General features: G+C 45.8%; 4 protein-coding genes across 4 annotated transcripts; 2 read left to right on the top strand and 2 right to left on the bottom strand.

Moving 5' to 3' along the window:
* Positions 1–458: 458 nt before the first annotated feature.
* Positions 459–2,509, top strand: CONPUDRAFT_152895 (uncharacterized protein; the record flags this gene model as incomplete). Its single annotated transcript, XM_007769645.1, has 8 exons — positions 459–636; positions 687–1,207; positions 1,261–1,371; positions 1,701–1,738; positions 1,785–1,917; positions 1,973–2,144; positions 2,211–2,296; positions 2,354–2,509. The coding sequence occupies 8 exons, from the start codon at positions 459–461 to the stop codon at positions 2,507–2,509; spliced, it is 1,395 nt and encodes a 464-aa protein (XP_007767835.1).
* A 926-nt stretch (positions 2,510–3,435) lies between these two features.
* CONPUDRAFT_54522 (uncharacterized protein) lies at positions 3,436–3,654 on the top strand (the record flags this gene model as incomplete). The annotated part of the gene is made up of 1 exon (XM_007769204.1): positions 3,436–3,654. One exon carries the CDS (start codon positions 3,436–3,438, stop codon positions 3,652–3,654), a length of 219 nt encoding a protein of 72 aa, XP_007767394.1.
* Positions 3,655–7,384: 3,730 nt separating this feature from the next.
* Positions 7,385–7,591, bottom strand: CONPUDRAFT_54640 (uncharacterized protein; the record flags this gene model as incomplete). The annotated part of the gene is made up of 1 exon (XM_007769218.1): positions 7,385–7,591. The coding sequence occupies one exon, from the start codon at positions 7,589–7,591 to the stop codon at positions 7,385–7,387; it is 207 nt and encodes a 68-aa protein (XP_007767408.1).
* Positions 7,592–7,651: 60 nt separating this feature from the next.
* On the bottom strand, positions 7,652–15,430 carry CONPUDRAFT_152893 (uncharacterized protein; the record flags this gene model as incomplete). Its single annotated transcript, XM_007769643.1, has 3 exons — positions 7,652–8,020; positions 14,820–15,047; positions 15,107–15,430. 3 exons carry the CDS (start codon positions 15,428–15,430, stop codon positions 7,652–7,654), a joined length of 921 nt encoding a protein of 306 aa, XP_007767833.1.
* Between the last annotated feature and the right edge of the window lie 898 nt (positions 15,431–16,328).

The raw sequence follows: 16,328 nt of genomic DNA, 5'->3' as shown, positions 1-16,328 counted from the left end.
GCTTGCGCTGCTTGTGGTTGTGCTTTGTTGGGGTGTTGTTGGCTTGTGCCGATTCGCCCACGGTGTTACTGGCCGCGCGCCTACGTTTACTGGGCTGGGAGGGCAGCTGGTTCATGGCAGCATCAACTGCTGCAAGAAGCGAGTTGGTGGTGGACGTGGTGCGGTGGGCAGTGGGCATTGTTGCGGAGGTAGGCTTGTCCTTTCCTGCCTGCTTTTTCGCCCTTGTTTCCATTGCAGAGGATGGGATGGAGGATGGGGAAAAGCTGAGCTGCGGTTTCAGCTAACGCAAGAGATGGGCGAACGACAAGAGAAAATTTAGGCGAGTAGCTGAGGTTCAAGACATACGTGGCACAATGAGTTCTGACACATGTTACGTTTTTCTTACTCCCCACCATTCAGTCACCACTAGCGTCGCTAAACCACTTGGTTCAACCGCCCTCTCATTTCGACTTTCAACCATGTCTGCCAATACTCGTGCCACCCCCGTTGCATGCCCTCATTGCCCTCGCAAGTGCATCTCACAAGCTGGGCTTCTCCGGCACCTCAACCTTCAGCACCGGAGCGTTTCTGAGGACCTTCCAGACCCAAATATACCCCGCCCCAAGGCTACTTTTATTCCGCACCCTCATCTCAGCGGTACGTAAAAATGTTCTGGTTGTACGGTTTTTTCTAACTTCGCTTTTCAGGCCGTAAAACCACAGCAGCTGGACGCTTTCTCCTGGAGGATGAGCCTCCTCCTCCCCCTCCTCCCGCTCCCCCTGCCCACACACCTGATTCCTGGGCTCCATTTGACTCACGGGCAGAGTTTGACTTCGCGTTTGACCACTATGTGACGGCCGAGTCCTCAGCTTCCGAGATTAGGCGTGCCCTCAGCTTCTGGGATGCTGTAGTCACCCCACACGGTGATGCAGCCCCTTGGAGAAATGAAAAGGACGTCTATGACACCATCGACCAAATCCCCGAGGGCGGCATACCATGGAAGGTGTACAAGATTCGCTACAGTGGCCCTCGACCTCTGTCACCTCCGAAATGGATGACAGAGACGTATGAGCTCTGCACCCGAGACTCCCGTGCCATCCTCCATCATCAACTCGCAACACGGGACTTCGAGGACAAGATACACTATGCTCCATATCGGCACTTCAACCATGAAGGCAAGCGGGTGTTTTCGGACCTCATGTCCGGTGAATGGGCTTGGCGTCAAGCGGTATGTGAATCCCCTCCCTCTTTTACTGTTCAGCTGACGGATTTGAACTTTAGGATACCTTGGCTGATGATCCACGCACGCATGGTGCCATGTTCGTTCCCATTGTCGCCGGCAGTGACAAGACTACAGTGTCTGTTGCGACAGGACACCAGGAGTTCCACCCGGTATATATGTCACCGGGAAACCTATCAAACACGGCGCGTTGCGGACATACCAACTCGGTATTGCCTGTGGCCTTCCTTCCAATCCCTCGCAGTAAGTAGAGCTTTCCTGCTCATTACCTTCGCTAATGTTGTCCCTAGCCAAACGGAAGCACCGTCAGAAGCCCGAGTTCCAAGCCTTCTGCCGGCAACTCTACCATGAGGCACTCCGAAGGGTCTTCCAGCCGCCAGCGGCTGGAATGGAGACCCCAGAAATTATTAAGTGCCCGGATGGACACTTCTGACAGGCGATCTATGGTCTCGGACCATATATTGCTGACTACCCCGAACAGGTTTGGCTGTCGGGAATAGTCTCAGGCTGGTGTCCCAAGTAAGCTGTTTTGTTTTCTGACATTTTCTAAGCTGACTTTATACAGGTGCGATGCGAAGCCAGATGCGCCTGATGATCCGGATGCTCGACGACGGACATGCGATAAAACGGACCACTACTGTGCCCGACTTGATACAAACGCCCTGTGGACAAAATATGGGATACGACAGGATTATCGGGTAAGTACTCTTTCACGTAGTGTCTTCGAGCATTTAGAACTGAATTTCTGAAAAGCCATTTATGCATCATTTCCCTCGTGCCGACATCCACGAGCTATTATCCCCTGATCTCCTTCACCAAGTCATCAAGGGCACTTTCAAGGACCACATTGTTGCGTGGGTCAACGCGTACCTCAAGATTGTCCACGGCGAGACACAGGGCAGTGCTATCATCGATGAGATTGATCGTTGGTATGTGCTCCACTTTCTTAATTGGCCCGTCCGCATCTGACATCTCCTCAGAATCAATCTAGTACCCTCTTTCCCGGGGCTACACCGATTCCCCGACGGTCGGGATTTTGAGCAATGGACAGGTGACGACAGCAAGGCTCTCATGAAGGTGTGTACGCTGTTCTCGATGTCCTTCTCGCAATGCTTACTCCACCGATGACATCAGGTTTATTTGCCGGCAATCGCTGGCTTTGTCCCCGTCAAAATGGTACAATGCCTCTCAGCATTCCTCGACTTTTGTTACATCGCGCGTCAGAATAGCTTGTCCGCTGACGATCTCGACCACCTCGACACCGCCCTTTCTCGTTTCCACAACCTTTGATCTATCTTTATTGATACCGGTGTTCGCCTCAACAGCATATCGCTCCCACGTCAACATTCACTCTTCCACTACCGGTATTCAATTATTCTTTTTGGGTCGCCAAACGGGCTGTGCTCGTCGATTACCGAGTCAAAACATATCATCGCCGTCAAGAAGCCGTGGCGACGATCGAATCGATTCAAGGCCCTTTATCAAATGCTTCGCATCTTGGTCCGGCTCGACAAACTTCATGCGGCAAGACACTTGTTCGAAGAGCGCGGGATGTTGGTCGGCGACACATCAAGTTATCAATGAATGCTTCTCAGTGGCGAATACCCTACCCTCCCGATAGTATTCTACCTGTCCCCGTGGATTCGGAAGAGGACCAACTGCCCATGACTGGACCCAAGGTCATGTCGGCGATTGAGTTGGCCCATACCCGCAGTAAGTGCAGTTCTTATTTCTCGAACATCGCTGCTCATTCTTGTATAGAGCGTGCGTTTGCGTATCCACGCAATGTTGTTGACCTCGCCGCCACAATTCACCAGCCCACTCTTCCATCCCTGATCCGCCGCTTTCTGTTCGATCAGTTATATCTGCATCACGATCACGCCATTAGCCCGGTCCCAATCGAGCAGTACCCTGAGTTTTCTGGGCCTGTGTATGTCCGGCACTCTGCCATTGCTCGCTTTTGGGCACCTAGCGACTACTGTGGAGCCGGGGGGATGCAACGTGAGTGGATCTGATGTCATCCCTGCTGGCGAGGCCAGTATGCGCGACGCGACACAGTTTTCATCGAGATGGACAGCGAGAAGCCGGGTATGCGAGGCATGGCAGTAGGGAGGGTATATCTCTTTTTTTCGGTTGCACGCAAAGGTAGGGAGTACCCATGTGCTCTTATTCATTGGTTTGTACCCGTAGGAAATCGGCCAGACCCAGCGACTGGGATGTGGGTCGTTCGCCCCGAGTACCTTGGAAATCGGCCCAACATGGCTGTCATCCATCTCGATTCCATTTCGCGAGGCGCGCACCTCATCCCAGTGTACGGTACCGCAACTCTACCAGAGGAGTTGCAGTTTCATGATTCATTGGACGCGTTTTGTACTTTCTATGTTAACCGCTGGGCAGATCACCACATGCACTCTTTTATGTATGGTGACAATTAGCGTATATTACTTGATTTCTACTGAGTGCGATTCGCCGCGTGATAAGATAACAAACTTTCCGACTTTTCTCCCTGGTCTGGCTTGCGGCTTGGTCTACCAAGACAAAGGGCATTAAAAGTAAGAAAAGTCCGAAAAGATGACTGCGAAGTTCCTGATGAGGTTGCCGGAGAGAAGGGCTGAGGTATTATAGAGGGTGATAGGTGTATTAGAGTTGTAGTGGTCATCAACAATGAAGTCTTGGCTATGTTCTCAATGTGGCTTCAAGGACAAGACAGATAACAGGGTCGTGGAATGCAAGGCCAATGCAGAAGGAGCATGAAGGGTGTCTGAGTAGTAGTGCCTTGATGGTGATGGTGTTACAGGAGTAATATGAGGAAACAGTGTGGCACTGGAAAGAGAGGAAATTGTGGAGAAGGTGGATGGTTGCAACAAAACAGTAGAAGAAAGAGTGTGTTGTTGAGAGCAGGGCTGAGGTGCAAGGTGGGGTGGGGCCAAAAGTGGGGGTGGCTTTGAAGAAGGCTAGGAGGGTGTAGCAGGCAAGGGTGGCTTGAAAGGGGCTGCAACTGCAAAACAGATGTGGACATGGACATGGATGTGGGTGCAGGTGGTTGAGACAAAGACAATGTTTTTTGCATGGAGAAGCAACCATCAACTATCACATATCCACCCCCAGGATCAACAGAACAAAGGTGTGTACCAAACATCCAGATGTGTTTGGTGGCAATGTCATTGCGGATGATGGCTTCAAATCTGGTGATTGCAGATTGAATGTAGGGATTGAGGTTGGCATGGTAACTGGAAAATGTTTCAATCTCAATGCATGAGTTGTCAAGAGGAGTATCAGGATCTTATCTGGGGCACACAGCAAAACCAATGAAAAAACCATCTGTCATATGAGACATAGTATTTACCTATATCATGGAATTAGTGCTGGAGCATATATGAGAGCAAAGCATGCACTGAGTCCTCCATATTAAAGACAAAGTCAGATCATACTGCATATTGATTGCCTGGTCTCCCGCAGAATGAGGAATGAAGTTGTGTTGAAGCGTTGATGTCACTGGTGGTCAGGGCTGCTGCTGCTGCATGGCCTGCAAGGCAGCGGCAGTGATAACATTCACAGCAGATGTCAATTCTCAAAAGGTGTGGGTCCTGGCTTTTAATCCAAGAACAAATGTTGTTGAGATGACATGAGGTTGAAGGAGTGGGATGCAGTGGAGTGTGGTCAACAGGTAAAGACATATGTGGATGAATCTGCATCAAACTGACCTTATCAACATCCATGCATCCATCATGCAGCATGCATCCGCAGAACAGTTCTGTACACATATTTTGATGAACCACACTGCTTCTCTTGAATCACACCACATGCCCAATACATGACGTGAATTCCATGACCTTTTCACTTCTAATAGGAACCCATGTGTAATACTAGTTCATGTTTTCTACAAAAACTGAGAGATCATGCATATGAGCATGAAGATTGTTATCATCAAAATATACCTGATCATCCAATCCACCCTTAGGAGAATGCCCTGCTGCTGATGAAATTTTGAAAGCCCTTACACCTGTGTATCCAGGCAAGCACTTGAACTTGTGCAACTTTTTGAGATGGATCTCATTTGCACAAAGATACCTTGCAAAGTGGGCTGTTAAGGCTGTGGCAAAGGGGGACTTGCTTTTTTGGAGATGCTTCTTGTGCTGTCTGATATCCACATTCTCAGCAAGAACCCATGCTCAAAGCTGTTGAACCTTGATATTCAACCATGTGATCTCCTCCCTTGCCCATAGTATCTTGTAGTACTTTGTAGCCACATTTCAGCTAATGGGCTTTGTCCAAGGCTGTTTGCAGATGTCTTGTTGAAAGTACAAGTGCTTTAGTATGTTAAGCTTGGAAAGGAACATGTACTGGATGATGTTATCCCATCTGATCCACGCAGCTGGCAGATTCATCCTTGCTACAAGTGTGTTGTAGTGTTTGAGGGTAATGCAGATTGGGTACAATTGTTTCTGGATTGCCTTCCCAATGGATGTCCACATCTTATATACTGTAGAATAAGTGTCAGTCAAATCTGAGGGATAGGTACAGCAGTAGAAGTTTATCTATCTTGGCAATATGTGTTTTTGCAAGCTCTTAATAATGAAGAGCTGGAGATCTTTGGAGGCTGCATAGAAATATTGATGTTGAAGGTAATCAGCTGCAGCAAGGTACTCAGGTGAGGATTTTAACCACATCTTGGTGATACAACAACATGTCTTGAGGTCAATGATGACTTGGCCACAGATTACAAGTTTGTCAGTGGCATGCCAGTGCACGTTCTCTAGTATCAGTGTCTTGCTTGCATTGTGCAAGTAGTCAATGTTGTCTATTGTGTGCTTGAATGGCTCAGATACATGCTGCCACTTGATGCTAGTGATTTTGTTAGTATGTCATCAATGCTGAATAAATAGGGGACACACTCTGCAGTCAGTCGCTTTTGCTAAGGCTTTAAACCTTGCTACTATTATTAAGTTGCTGACCCATTATGCAAAAGGTACGTTGTTGTTCGATTAATTGTCCACAGACTGAACTTCAACTGCTTTTTCACAAGCCCTCAGAGCTTATACGTATTCAGCACTGAGTTATCATTCATCAGGCTCCTCCTTCAGGTTTATCAAGAACAAGTGCTTGAGGTCAAGCCATATGCTGATGTCAGCCTCAGTGATTGTCAAGCAATTGCATAGCTCCTTGACAGCCGGTGTGTAATTGGTGATGAGTGTGAGCACCTGGCAGTACTTCTGATACAGAAAATTAGCTATGCAATGTGTTAGCAGGGGAACAGTAAATACATGACAAAAAAACTTATGGAAGTCACCATATCTGCCATTGTCTCTGTTGAAAGTGGAGGTCAAGACTCTGAAGGAAATAGAATGACAAGGCATAACAGTTAACATCAGTAGAATTTGATGAAGAAAAGACATGCTCCATGACCTCAAAGTCTGAGAGGCCAGTGTCAGGGAGATAGAGTGGATGGAACCTGAGCTGACATAGCCAACTGTGTGTTTACTCATGGAAGGCATTCACATAGATCTTGAAATTGTGCTTGTGCGCCTTGTCACGTAAGAGAGGGCTCAAGTCAACAGTCTTGCTGAATGCACATCCAGTATCCTGCCCAAGGCCAATATTATTGCCATGCATGTCTGTGAACAGCCCTTAACTAGGGGAGTCACTGTACATGCAAACAAGGAATGATGATGAGTGAGAGAGACTAATCCTAACCCTAGATGGGGCTTGGGCAGAAGTAGATGCTTTGATGAGAGGACTTGAGACTTGGATTTACAAACAGAGCTAAGGAGAAATCTCAAAAAAAAAACTCTTGGAGTTCCAGGTCATTGATTACAGTCTATATATTATTGGACAGCTGAGCACAGACCATGTATCCAAAGGTAGGGCTCCTGCCTAAATAGGAATACAAAGTACTTAGTAATATAAGCACACCATATTTGTGATCCTTGCATCATATGATGTTATGGTCCAGACCCATCACATGCTTGGTCACATACCTGCTTATATAATAGATAAGGCCAAAGCCCAGCCAAATCAAAAAATGCAATAAATAATGCATTGTTTGTCCAAGTTAGGGCTAGCAAGAGGCATTTTTGATGGCATGCCCTTGAGGACATCATCAATTGGATCTGTTGCATGGTGGTTGCCTTGATCAAACTGTGAGTGCAGCTCAGTAGTGCACTCCTAATGGTAATGCATCCTCTTGGCACTCTTGGAATGTTGCCAAAGAGCTTGGATCTGGGGACCAATTGGGATAGTAGTGAACATGCACCGAAGTACCTTCTTGTTATGACTAGACTTGCAAGATTCATAGCGGTCCTTGCCACATGTTGGACACTTTTCAAAGGGTGCAAATGGACCAGTATATGCCAAGCAGGTATTGATGCACATGGTGATATTTTGTAGTGATCACTGTTAATATGAGCATTGCAAAGAAGATGGAAACATTCCTCAGTAGTGCATGCATTTTTGAGTGCAGCAGTTTGAAAGAGCTCCGGCATTCTCCTCTGTGTAAGTCAAAAGGGCATGGTTGTTGGAGGGAGGTGGCAGAAGCAGATCCTTGGAGGCAGGTGAGGGAGTAGGTGGACAGCAGTCCTCCTCAACCTCATAGTCTGGTTGCATTGCATGAATCTGGGCATGCTGAAGAACTTCCTCTTTGTCTTTACCACCTCCATGCTCACCCTTGCCTTCCTCATCCCCATGCTTGCTCTCTGGTTGCATATCCCCTTGCTGCTGCTGCTGCTGCTCCCCTTCATCCAGCATATCCAAATTGCAGTCTTCAGCTTCAATGTTCACAAGTCTGTCTTGGTTGTTATCATCCTTTAAAAAATTGGGGTGTGCCAGTTCCTCAAAGAAGAATGTCTACTAGAAGAGCAAGTTATGTGAGTATGGGCTGAGCATTGTGAAGCGCACCTGTGCTCCCTCTGGGTTTGAATCTACAGTTTTCTTATCTTTGTTATGCTGGTGCTTGTCCTGCTTGTCCTCTACAAATGGTGGGGACAAGTGAAGGTGTTACAACATCCAAAAAGTGAGTAAGGTCATGAACACTGTACATACACATACCTGGTGAGCAAGAAAGCCCTCTGGTTAATTGTGTCCAGGTAAAGAGCCCTGAAAAGGCTCAGGTTGGCCTGCTGTGCATCTCTGCTTGAGTGGAGTACTCTTTCATACATCTGAGCCAGCAGTAAAATAGCAAGGGTTGGTCATAGAGGGGCCAGCCTCAGATGTTTGTGTTTGAGGAATTGTCTGGTGTAAAGTACAGAGGAAATTTGCTACTGATGTGGGAATGGCTGGTTCAGGTTCACAAGGATTGTGTTTTTTCCATGTCTTGCATGTAATGGATTGTTTGTTATCACTGTACCTGGTCCAACACCACTTGTACCTACAGAAAATGTACAAGCCATCCTGTACATAGGGATCCAAGTTGGCTTGAGGCAGTGGCTGGTGGGGTATTAAGAAAAGTTGTGGGAGAGGATGTGAGGGGATGAAGATGGCAAGGGGGTGTTGATGTGCTATGTAATCAAACTCAGGAACTTGTTTTGTTACACTCAACTGAGTGCAAACCTTGTTAACACACAGGCAATCCAATTAGGTAGATGGGTCACATTTTTGTTATAGCTGGAATGGGGTGTGCATTAGAATAGATGCACTCCAGGTTGTTATCTTATCCCACAGAGCAGGCAACTCTGTTGTCAGGCTTCAGATGCTAAGAATAACTCAGGTCAAGACTCAGGGCTATGATCTGCCCATGGCTTTATCCTTCTTCTTGTCACACCAGATAATTTTAGATTGCTTCTCATTCAGCTGTTTTTAACTGGGTTTTAAATGCCAGATAGCCCCTCGTGCCCCTTTGATTCACTGGGGCAATTGTCCATGTTTTTGTAGAAAACATTCAAAATGTTTTGATGGCCTTCTTCCTAATTGAGCAGGTCACCTTCCAAAATTTGGCATTTTGAGCAAAATATTTTAAATGTTTTTGACATGTTTTTCCTGGAAACATTGACGAATGCCCCCAGTGATTGGTCACTTTGGCTACAGGCCACATCCAAGTCAATGAATGCTAGTGTTCATCAGAACCACAATGTGTGAACCAGTGCTCAGGAATGACTAGATGAACATCCATCAGGTTGGCAAACTTGTAGATGTAGATATCCTGGTCACCATGCAGGTGAGCCTTGGGGGCTGTAAGTGCTGGGTCAATTTTGTGAAGCCATTTTGATGCCCACCAGGCCTGTGCAAAATGCTTGCCTGCATCCTCTGGATAGAAGTGGAGGTGCAGAAAAATCTATGGGTTTGCAAACTCCTAGAACAAGTTGATGTCAGTGATATAAATAGCATGTTTTTGAATGAGGGTTGACAGACTTGAGAAATCAAGACTGCAAGGTCATTGATATAATAAACATGATCCAGTTGACTTTTGCACCATGTGGTTGGCATACCATATTGTGAATGGAAGGTGTCATTAGAGGACTTCAGGACCTTGACAGAATGGAGGTCATTGACCCTGAGCAAACTAGCCATCCATAGAATGGACTCCATTTGCAAGTCAGAGAATTTTAAGTGCAGGAGATGCTGCATGATGTTTAGGAGACATGTCTGTGGGCAAACAAGGTTATATTTGGAATGGAAAAAATTGAGTGTAATGTACTTCCTTATTGGTTCAAGGAAACCATCATAGGACTTCCTTGATGTATTTTGTGCAGGTCAGACTGAGCCTTGCTCAACTCCAGTGGTGGGGCCTGCAATTTTTATTGATCAAACAAAAAGAACAAAAAGCAACGGGAAAAAATGTTACCTTCTGAAAAAGGCTGTAAGTAGCTGTTGGTACCAAATTCAATCTCAGCAGGCTCATCTTCTGAAGAGATAGAAGCACCATCCATAAAGGCAGCCAGATTAGCTGCCATCAAGTTGACACCAAGCTGGTCCTCAGGTGGAGACATGAAACAATTGGGGTCAATGGCACCTCAGTCCAGCTCAAGTTCCCCCTCTTGCTGGACCGTATCTTCCAACACAAGAGGATGCTGGCTGGGGAAAGAACACATTTGAGCCTCTGCAGCATGCAAGAAAGCATCTGGGAGGAAGTCACCAGTTAGTGCACTGATGTACTCAACTGGATTGTTGCCAGCAGGGAGATCAGAGAAAAGAGGGGGCAGAGATGGCAGCAGCAGTGCCAAGAAAGCAGCTGTCAGTGCTGTGTGCTGTGAATGCTTGTTGATTTTTTCGTGACAACAGGTGTGAGTGAGGTCAAGCCAGCTGCTGTCACAGTGCTTACACTGGTAAAGGTAAGTGTGCTGGCCTACCCTGACCAGCCAGTCTGTGTGCAAATGGTAAGCTCTGAATGGGGATTCATACAGACATTGTTGCTCACAATTGGGGTGTTGTAGGCCTTGTAGTGCACAAGCAGCACAGAGGACACAAGGCATCATGAGGGCAAGTAAAATGGTGTCTGGAAGGGAGGAAGATGGTGGTAAGAAGGAAGGGAAATTCCTAATGGAAATATTTCAGTCTTATATTTGTTCTCCTTTGTTTCTAAAATGTATTAGTAGTGCACATGACAAGCTGCAGCCCATATAGTGCACTCTGTTTAATATTCTGCTTTGTTTACAAAAATGCTCCGCAGTAGATTACTTGTTGATTTGTCCTTACGACATATATAGACATGCTGTATCGTAGATTACCTCCTTACAAGGTTGCAACGGAGTTCTCTCACTCATGCCGCGCAACTTTTTGAATTCCAACAATTCCTTTGTGCAGTACCAGTGCTGGACCCCTCACTCTGATAGAATAAACACAACATATATTTGCATTCAGGCAAAACATAAGGGTGGGTTGAGTTAGACACATGAGCATGACTCCAATGTACCAACACAGGATGGTTGGGCTAAACAAATTATATTCCAAAAACAGATGTATTACTCCTATCTCAACACCAACCCATCCCACCCTTTGGGATTTTTCAAACCTGAGGGCTGGCCATGTATGAGTGAACATCATGTGGAGTGAAGACCAAAACCCAATTCTATGAAATGCTAGCTGGTGTCAAACTGATACCAGTTAACTGCACTAGAAAAATATACCAATATGTTTTGCCAATCTAATTAGGATACCTTGGGTGAGTGGTTGAAATAATCTTGCATACCTTTCCAAAACTTATCCAATCTAGGCACTGGATTTTATTTAAAATAAGTTATGGGAAGGTATGCTTATGATTTTGTGATATGTGGTAACAGAGGTTTAAAATATATTATGGGCACTTTATATAGCAGCCAACTCATGAACCAGACTGAGCTGTCAAATGTTGTTCAAGACCCGGGCCAATTGTAATTTTTTTGACAGCCCAGTAAAGCCAATAACCAATATAACCAGTAGAAAAACAAGAGAAAAAAGAATCAAACTATTATGATTGGACATCAAATCAAGTGTTCATCAAACACCTGTCAAATGCTAATCAAAGGACCAGTTCAATTGAATGCAGTTATTAACCCTCTTTTAATAGTTTTTTGACAGGCATTTGACAGGTTTTTGACTGGTGTTTGAATGGTGTTTGGCTGGTGTTTGATGGGTTTTTGAATGGTATTTGGCAGGTGTTTGACAGGTGTTTGATTTGATGTTTAATCATAATAGCTTGATTCTTTCTTTTCTTGTTTTTATTTATTGGTTATATTGGTTATTGGCTTTACCAGGCTGCCAAAAAATCTGCAATTGGCCCAGGTCTTGAACAACATTTGACAGCCCAGTCTGGTTGTCATGCCCATGCATTTTCAGTCAAACTCCAGTACATGTTTGCTCCTTTGGTACTGCTTTGGTATCTTCAGCAGCTATGGAGTAGATGTTGATACACTTGTGAATTATCAGTCAACACATTATCTTATGATCAACTCACTCAACATTCTTGCTGTCACTCTTCTACACCTGTCATTATTCCGCAGTTACGCCTGTCATGTTTTATATTCTTACAATCTCAGTCTTCTTTGGTGATTACTCACAATACTCCACACTTACTCATCTGGAGCTTATCCAAAGATCTGGACTTACAATATAAATAATGGTAGCATTCAACTTGTATTTGATAGTATGAATATTGATTTAATCCTGCCCCAACACCTCTGTTGTCTTTGACACTCTTTCATGTTTGTCATCTCTATCTAACTCATACTCCAAGTTAACTTGATGTTGACTTGTCATCTCCATCTTACTCTGCCATATTTAGCAGCTTCTCCTTGCTACTACACACATCTCCTTTACCTTTGCTGTCTCTGGTTCACCTTCAGTCCATCTCTATATATCTTTGTACCTTCGCTACCATCTTTGGGACACAGTATCCCTAGTCACTAGGTCGCAACTGCCACTAGTCGAGGCTGTTTTACCTTAGCTACACTAGGGAGCTAGAAAATTGTTGATTAGCTTAGCATAGCTTTGAATGGAACTATTACAAGGCCCCACTTTATTTGAGGTACAAATTGGCCTCAATTAGCTCAGTTTCAATTGAGATCTTGGCTGTCAGCCATGTTGGGCTCTCGTAGCTTAGATAGAAGGAGTGTGATTACTCAAAGTGATCTGACTCAAAAATAGAAACCGAATACACTAGATTAGGTCCAACTAAGTCACATGTACAAAATCAAGCCATGCGTCAACCGCGCTCCCACTTTTGCTCTCCCCTGCTCCTGCTCCTGCTTGTCCACGGGGCCAGCCATGCCCTATCCCCGCCCCTCAAACTCCCAATCTTGGATGCGCTATGGGTGTCGATGTCCGAACAAGTGAAGAAAGACACCTATAAAGATCTCGGGCTGTCAGTCATCAATCCTCACCTCACAAGAAACCAAGAAAGATGTACCATCAATTACCATTCAACGGGCCCAACAAAGAGAACCCATTCATGTGTGCTGCATGTGTAGAACGGGTGTTTCATGTCTGTTAGGATTTTGAGAGCTTTTTCAAGTAGTGGATCCCCAAAATCAACATACTTGCGTCCATCGGATGTGTCGACATATCCAATCACGTTGGAAGTAACAACAGGACTGTCTGTCTGTGCTAGACCCAGCCACCAAGGTGTGTACTACCTCAGGATCACCATAGTCTAATGTCATTGCATTGCTGCTAACCCCGGGCAGCTTGCCCGCTTTGTCTGATTCATAGGTTTTACTTGCTGGACAGTTCCAGGACAAGTGGCCTGGCTTATGGCATTCAAAGCACAATCCATTGTTGACATGTCACTCGTGCTCTTCTTTGCTCAGCTTGGGCTTGAAGTGTTGCTGACACCTCTTGAGCCTGTCATGATGTTCTCATTGTTATTCTCGTTGACTCAATGAGGCCATCAATGGTAGGCTGTTCATATTGAGTTCAAAGTCAAAGGGCGGTCTTTGGAAGCCACTTGGTTTGAACTGAGGACCACACTGTTGTTCTTGGTGGTGTCAGGGTTGTTCTTCCCATGGGAAGCGGTAAGGCTTGTTGTTAGTGGCTGACCTGTTGCTTCTGTGCAGGTCTCTGTTCACCATGCTATTGGCCACTTCAATGATTTTGGCAGTTTCAACAACTTCGTTGAGCCCAGATACCTCTGGGTTGAGGTGTTTGCACCATAGTTCTCATTGCATGCTGTTGTCCAAACATGTCCAGACATGCAGCACCTTGGTGCATTCATCCATTTCACCAATGATATTCCAATACCTGGTGAGTTTGTACAAGACATCTTTAATCGGCATTCCTCTCTGATTGAAACAATGTATTTTGTCATGCATGCATAGTTTAAAGTCAACAGAGAAACAATAATTGAATAGTTCAGAGAAGAACTTGGTAAGTCCCCATTTATGAAGAGCTAATGATACTTGGGTTACATAGAATTTGCGTGCACGGCCATCCATGTAGTGTGTGATTAGTGCAACCTGTTGGGATTTCTTTACCTTCCCATCGGTGACATATGTCATTGACTCCGTCATGAAGTGGTGGTATGTCATCATGTTGACCCTACCATTGTATCGTTCTGGAGTGATCAGTTGGAGTAATGTTTGTGTATCCTTGTGGGCGCACTTCTTTTTGTTGCAACACTGTTGGTGCGATGCTTGTTGATGCTGCTTTCGAGTTTGTTGCACCCAGCCCCTGCCCAAGGATGGTGATGACAAAAAGGATTCTGATGATGAGTTGGAAGATGGTGACAACAAGCTCGGCTTGTAGTCTGAGTTGCTATCCTCACTGTCTGAATCCTCAGATGAGCTGGAGCTGGTTTCTGAATCTGATGAGCTGGAAGAACTTGATGAGCTTGAAGAACTGCTCGAAGGGATGCCTGTGCCTGTTGTTGCTTTCCCAGTGAGTAATTTATGTTTCCCTGACTTCAACTGTTGGAACACATTTTCTAGGAAGCTTGTTGGATTAATCTGCGCCAATGCATTCATTGCAGATGGCGCAAATTTCTTTGCAACAGTTTACTTAGCTTTTGCCTTGCGTCTTTCCTGTCCAGCATAGTCTGTGACTGTGTTTTTGATCATCTGGCAGATTGAATCATTGCCAGCTAACTCGATCATGGGTTCAGGTATGTCCCCACGTTCTGGCTTTCTGCTGCATTGGTTGTGGACTTCTTATAATGCTTTGTTTTTGTTTTAGGCAATGTAACCTGTCTGACGCTTACCAAGGGCCCTGGGGCTGGCTCGGAAGCTACTTTCTTTGTCTCGCCCTTGGCAGTTTTCTTTGCGTGCTTGCCTTTGAGCTGTGCAATGTGTGACTTCAGTGAGGTACGCATCCTGTTGATCTTATCAATGATGTTGTGAGGGATATGGAAATCTCCATCCTCGTCCTCATCATCTGATATGTCCTGCAGTTCCGGGATGTTGTCTTTGTTATCAGTGTCCACATGGGGCTGCATTTCAGCATGTGTTTGCAGCTGTATTCGCTCATCATTGCACATTGAGTATCCACATTTATTTCATTTTTGGAAAGCTCTGACGCTCCCCAATTCTTGGGGTCTACACCCTTGCCCTTGTCTTGGGTGGGTGGAGCTTCTTCTGACTTGCTGTCTGACAAGTTGTCACTCACGTTGTTGCTGGTACTTGATGATTCGCTGCCAAGCACGGACTTGTAGTGCTTGTGGATACGTGCACGCTGTTTGGCCGTAAGGCTGTCCTTGGCTTTGGTGACAGTGTGTTGCTGGGGTGTGGATAGTTTCCCCTCAATGGCGGATATATTCTTGCCATCCTTCCTGTCCTCCAGGGTAAGCGGGGTTTCATCCTCCATATCAGACATGGGAGCCTCAGCTATGACCGCTGTATCAACGGGGTCTCAATGAGCACGCGGCTTGGAGGATCTCCCACGATGAATTGAGTGCACCTCATTACCGCCAAGGTGAGAGGTCTGCACTGGTGTCTCTGGAGACGGAGTGAGCAAACCTAGTTTGTCACTGCTATGGCTTGGGCTAGGCGGTGCCGACAACAAGTGAGCTTGTACTTGACCACGCAGGTTGTAACACATGTTGGTGTTTTTGGTCGGCCATATGTGGTGGGCGGTTGTTGACTGGTATGAATTTGTATGCTCGGGGGTTGACAGGTGATCAGACTGTCAGACACAACAAGCAAAGGTTTTACTTAATGTGTAGGTTGTTGTAGATGGAGGTTCAAAATATGTGATGGTGACCCGGAGTTGGAACTCAGAACAACGGCACAATAGGATATGAGAGATAGAAAGCGAGAGAGCACTTGAGGTGTGAACCAGCCAAAAGAATATAGGGATTTGGATGGGAGAACTCTGAAGTTCTCCATCATAGTACAGAGCTCTTATATACCATAGACGAGAGAGTCCAATGCCTGACTAGGCATCCGGATGAGGTGAGGATAAGTAGATATGAGTAAGACAATCTGACCAAGTGTCCCGTGATCCAGAACCACTACACTTCTGGTGAGTGAGAGATTTTCAGCAGGAACATCATTGAAGTCACATCTCCTTGAACTGTTGCTGTAGGAATTGCTCAAGCTTGCCTTCCTCATTTTGCTTGAGCTCTTCAAGTTGCTTGTGCTTGGTGATTAGATCTGAGTCAAGGGTGAATATGGTGTCCTCAGGTATCTGTTAAGTGTAAATATGACTAATGGAAGATGTAGAATATAAAATTTGCCTCATCCTCAGTAGGAGCATTGTGTGGATACTCTGA

The sequence above is a fragment of the Coniophora puteana genome (assembly GCF_000271625.1).
Source record: "Coniophora puteana RWD-64-598 SS2 unplaced genomic scaffold CONPUscaffold_5, whole genome shotgun sequence".
Lineage (NCBI taxonomy): Eukaryota > Fungi > Basidiomycota > Agaricomycetes > Boletales > Coniophoraceae > Coniophora > Coniophora puteana.
Note: the sequence above shows the minus strand (reverse complement) of the source record. Positions and strands in the feature narration are given on the sequence as shown.